The sequence below is a fragment of the Cebus imitator genome, unplaced genomic scaffold (assembly GCF_001604975.1).
Source record: "Cebus imitator isolate Cc_AM_T3 unplaced genomic scaffold, Cebus_imitator-1.0 Scaffold180, whole genome shotgun sequence".
Classification (NCBI taxonomy): Eukaryota; Metazoa; Chordata; class Mammalia; order Primates; family Cebidae; genus Cebus; species Cebus imitator.
In genome coordinates this window covers 2347145-2352259 of record NW_016107495.1, presented here as the reverse complement: position 1 = coordinate 2352259, position 5115 = coordinate 2347145, and the positions used below count along the sequence as shown (strand labels likewise).

Genomic DNA, 5115 nt, shown 5'->3' with positions numbered 1-5115 from the left:
CCTGGGCCTTTGTGCAGAATAAAAGAGACCATCTGTGGAAGGCCTCCAGCGCGGGGCCTTGCCCTTAGCAGGGCTCAGGGAACGCAGCCTATATTTTCAGACTCTCTCTAGCTTTCCCTCAGAAACCTGGTCATTTAGAAATAGGAATTCTTTCCTAAATTTAGTACCTTGAGAAAATCAGGTTGAGGATATAGGAGGTATATGTGTCCCAATCACTTTTTTCCCCTCTTTTCCCAAAATGACATGTGACAATTGTTCTCTTCCAAGAAACTTTCCCCAAGGAACCCTTCTATTCTTTAAAACAATCAGATACATTCACCTACTGATGCCCCAGTAGTTACACGTTGTCATATGGCTTCTTGGTTATTGAAGGAATCTGACTTCTCGGCCAGGCGGTGACAGGCACAGCCTAGGAGGCACCGCAGTGCTCTGGACTGTCCTGGGTACTAAAGAGTTGCTTCATAGGTATGTGTTGGATTGGACTGAATGGTGGCGGCCGGCCAGCTCCAAAATTCTAGCCATGGCTTGATGACCAGTGTTTTTCCTGCCTTTGAAATAGCGGGTTTGTTGACTTGAGGATATGCTTGTGGTGCAGGCAGTCTGAGCTCTGGGCGGCCGTGGCTCTGGCAGCCGTGCTGGGGGCAGGCCACAGAAGGCAGCAGCTCCCACACCTGGGCCGCACAACAGGTGGAAGGTGAGCGCTTCACGCAGGCAAACCCAAGAATACAACAGCTTTGGACTTTATTTAAACGTATCCATTCCAAGAGCATCAGCCTGGAAGAAGCCCAGGCCCTGAGAAGTTGTGACTGTCCCCTGGCCTTCCTATGGCACCAGGTGTTGAAGCAAGTCCTGGTGGCCGGGAGTGGCTGGGGCAGAGGGCGGTGAGTGAGGAGAGTGGCCAGGGAGTTTAGGGTGAGGACCACCCCCACCCCCCGGCCTAGAGGACCACAGTGCGCAGGCGCATGGGAGGATCTTCCCTCTGGCCACCTCTCCTGCACCTCCAGACCACTGCCCCGATGACACCGACCACAAGGCCGACTCCTGCTGCCACTGGCACGGCCCAGTAGAGCACCTCAGGGGCTTCTTCAGCCTGGTCTGGGATCAGCCGGCTATTCTGCAGGGTGTAGAGGTAAGGGCTCTCCTGCGGTGGAGGAGATGGGGGTCAGTGGGAAAGGACCTCCGAGAACCATCCATTGCCAAGACTTGCCTAGTCCCCATCCCTGAGATGCTGCGATAACCCTGCACGTTTTCACAGCGTGTCCCTTTTGTAAAGCTCCCTCATTTACGCTGTGCTCTTTAGCAGGATGGGCCTCTAAAGAGGTCAACACCCAGCTAGAACCTTCTTTTGGTTTCTCACCAGCATCTCCTTTGCTGTCAAACCTGATTTTGAAAGATTGGGAACTGATAGGTGACCAGTGGCAGAGAGACCCAGGGAGCCTGTAGAACTCCCACCTCTGTTTCCTCTTGGTCACAACTGTTCCCATTCTCCCATCCCAGGAGCACCCAGAAACCAGGGAAGGTCAGCATGGAAGGACAGCTGGTTGTGTAGTAGACAAAAGATCCCCAAGTGAGAAGGGCTGGGAGGGGAGGCATTTGGGCAGCCTGCATGCGTTCCTGCCTTCCTCCCCACGAGCTCCCATGATCCTTTCTTTCAGTGAATGTGAACTGATTGCCTGCTGTGTTGAGCCCTCATGCTGGGGGCTGTGATGAGACCTGAGGGTTAAGATATGATATCTTTTCTTGGGGCCCAGGAGGAAGGTGAGACATGCAGAAACAATCACACCATAAAGGAGCCCGGGTCAGTGTCTTGTGAGAGGTACAAACAGAAAAGGAGACCCACACGGGTGAGTGTCAGGAGATGGGAATGGTAGGTAAGAAGGTGAAACCGTAGCTTGGCGAAGGCAACCTCTGGGCCTGGAGGGGGGCAGATGGAGGATGAACCTCCAGGAGCACATGGTAAAGGAAAGGCCTGGACACGAGCAGTTGTGGGCGTCCCGGGAGATGGATCCACTGGCCAGGAGTGCAGCGTGTGCATAATGGAGGGAGGTGACCCTCCCCTCCGGACTCTGGTCAATGGGCAGTAGGAACCAGGCAAGGATTTCAAGCAGCCTTGATGGGACAAGTTATTTTTAGGAAGTTCTGTCTGTGTTAGGCAGCAAGTGTAGGGTGGATGGAGAAGAGGGAGAGGGGAGCTGGGGAGACAAGTCACAGGCTTTGTGGGTGGGCCCGGAGAGGGCGGTGGGTATGGCGAGGGAGGAGGACTATTGCAGGCTCCAGAAACAGACACTGAGTCTTTTTTAGTTTGCCTCTGGATCCCCAGATCCTAGTATACTGCCTGGCATGGGAGAGCTGCTTGATGCACATTCATTAATTCATTCATGAGACACAGTCTCGATCTGTCACTTAGTCTGGAGTGCAATGCCATAATCCTGGCTCACTGCAACCTCCACCTCCTGGGTTCAAGTGATTCTCCTGTCTCAGCCTCCCAAGTAGCTGGGACTATAGATGCATGACACCATGCCTGGCTAATTTTTGTATTTTCAGTAGAGACGGGGTTTCACCATGTTGGCCAGGCTGGTCTCGAACTCTAGACCTCAGATGATCCACCCACCTCAGCCTCCCAAAGTGCTGGGATTACAGGCATAAGCCACTGCGCCCGGTCTTGATGTACTTTTAAGATAGGATACATCAGAGCTAACGGAAGTAAAGGGTGACCTTTACTTCCCGCCAGTGCTCATCTGCCTCCGAGTGACTGTCCTCACTTCGGTTGGAGCTGTCAATGTCCTCTCCCCATGCCCCATTGCTGCCCACACCCTGAGAATTTTCTGTGGCAGTGAGGATGGGTGGGATTTGTGAAGATGGCAGTGAGTGAAGCCACATTTAAGGGAGCCTCCCCGGGGACTCCTCTGTGCTTCCAGGGGACAGGACAGCCCCACCCCAGGCATCTGTTCCACCTGGGGCAGGCAGGAGGTTTACTCACAGGAGAGGGGCACTTGAGTTTGGTTCGGCTGTGGGTGAAGTTGTTGGAGGTCGTCTTGAGGCCCACTGGCTCCAGCTGGAGAGAGAGAAAGGACACCTTGATTCTCTCCAAAGCTGGGAGAGACTTTCCTCTCCGAGGGCGTATTTCACAGCAGAGCCCCTCCCTCAGGAAGTGGTGGGTAGAAACCAGCAAAGTGGCTAGTGTTTGGCCCACAGCAGGGACCCAGCAGCCTGGGGCTGAGGAGGAGCTGACTTATGACACACAGAGGGACTAGGCAGAGCCTGTTGGGCAGGACCCTGAGTCTGTGCCCCTGGATTTGCTGGGTACACTAAGGCCCAGGAGAGACCACTGGTCCTGAGTCCACGGCGAGTCTGTGGAAGGGTTGGGACCATCTCTGGTTTCCCTTGCAAGTGGCTGTGATTGCAAGACACCGTGTTTTCAATTTTATAAAACCATGACAGTCCCATTTACCAACTTCTCAAAGTGTGTGGGGCTAGTCAACTTGAGCAAATGACGGAAGCATATTGGTTACCATGACAGCATTACTACACTTGGCTTGTCAACCTTAGGAAATTAGAGCTTCCCACTTGAGCCACTTTGTATGTTTTCCACATAGATGAAAAGATTTCCTTCAGATATCTCTGGGTGTAAATACCTTTGGTCCCAGGACCTCTGAGGATGAGCTGCAAGCTGCCGCATCCCCCCACCAGCGTCTTTTAGCCAGTAGCCAGGCCCGACATGTGGCCAGCACTGAGAGGAATGGGCTCCTGGCGCTGTCACCTATTCAGAGTCTGTCTGGAATGTCTCACCTCCACTCATTGTGTAATTTGCTTCCCTGCCTGCTCCTGACCACAGGGTATTGCCAGGGAGGGAGGTGAAAGTTCACTATCTGAGCTAATGACCATACCCGGCCCCTGGTCTTACTTTCTGTTGTCTGAATGCCTTTTACTCCTGTTCCTTAGTAACACAATTGGAGGAGGGAGGGCAGTGCTGGTCCTGGGAGAGATGCCAGGGGACTAGACTGGGTATGACAGGCAGATGGCTGGTCCTGGCTCTGCTGGTAATGGGCTGGGCAGTGCTGGGCAGGCTATTTCCCTGAGGCTAGGTCTAGGCATGACATCCTGTCCTAACACCTGACAAATGAGAGATGGCCTGAAAGCATGTGTGAGTGGGATGGCTTCCATACATAAGGTAGTATTATTTCCACTTGCTTAAGAGCTGAGGAAACTCAAGCCTCTCATAACAGTGACAGAATAAATACTGAAGGTCAGGGCAGGTGATTCCCAAAACTGTTCCAGGAACCCAGGAACGAACTCACACAGAAGATGATCATGATTCCAAGGGTTTGATGAGTGCTTCCATTTCTCCCTTCTACTAGTTCCTTCCCATCAGTACACAACCTGCTCCAACATCTCCACTCCTTTGCCTGCCCTCTCTAGATCCCACATTCTCTCCAGTGACCTTGGCTGTTACATCTCATAACTTCCTGAAAGCTGTCGATAGGTGTCGGCAGCACTTCCTGATCTCTCATTCTCTCTGCTGCTCACTCCAGGCAGTCTGCAGTCTCCATCGCTAGATGGACACTCTGGCCAAGGCCACCAAAGATCTCCACATGTACAGAACCAAAAGTCTTTTTTTTTTTTTGAGATGGAGTCTTGCTCTGTCACCTAGGCTGGAGTGCAATGGTGTGATCTCGGTTTACTGCAAACTCCGCCTCCCGGGCTCAAATGATTCTCCTGCCTCAACCTCTCAAGCAGCTGAGATTACAAGCGCCCGCCACTACGCTGGCTAATTTTTGTATTTTTCATAGAAATGGGGTTTCCTCATGTTGGCCAGGCTGGTCTCAAACTCCTGACCTTGTGATCCACCTGCCTCGGCCTCCCATGGTGCTGGGACTACACCTGAGCCACCGTGCCTGGCTCAAAGGTGATTTTTTTTGTCTTCATCTTGCTTGGCTTCTCAGGAGCATTCATCAAAGTTGACAGCTGTCTTTCTCTTGAAACACTGACTTCTCTTGGCTCTCTGGACACAGCATTGTCTCTTGTTTTCCTTCTGCCTTCACACTCTCTCCTCACCTCTTACTGGAGTCAATGAATGCCCAGGGCTGGGCTTTACACTCTTTTTTTTTTTTTTTT

General features: G+C 52.4%; 1 protein-coding gene across 1 annotated transcript in view; it reads right to left on the bottom strand.

Annotated features, from left to right (window-relative positions):
- Positions 1–205: 205 nt before the first annotated feature.
- Positions 206–5115, bottom strand: part of PLB1 (phospholipase B1) — a 138549-nt gene continuing 133639 nt past the window's right edge. Inside the window, exons 57-58 of the mRNA XM_017545647.2 lie at positions 2981–3055; positions 206–1141 (exon numbers count right to left, since the gene is read on the bottom strand). Of these exons, the coding sequence (XP_017401136.2) occupies positions 938–1141; positions 2981–3055 (279 nt within the window). The 3' untranslated portion in view covers positions 206–937. The remainder of the gene's footprint in view (positions 1142–2980; positions 3056–5115) is intronic.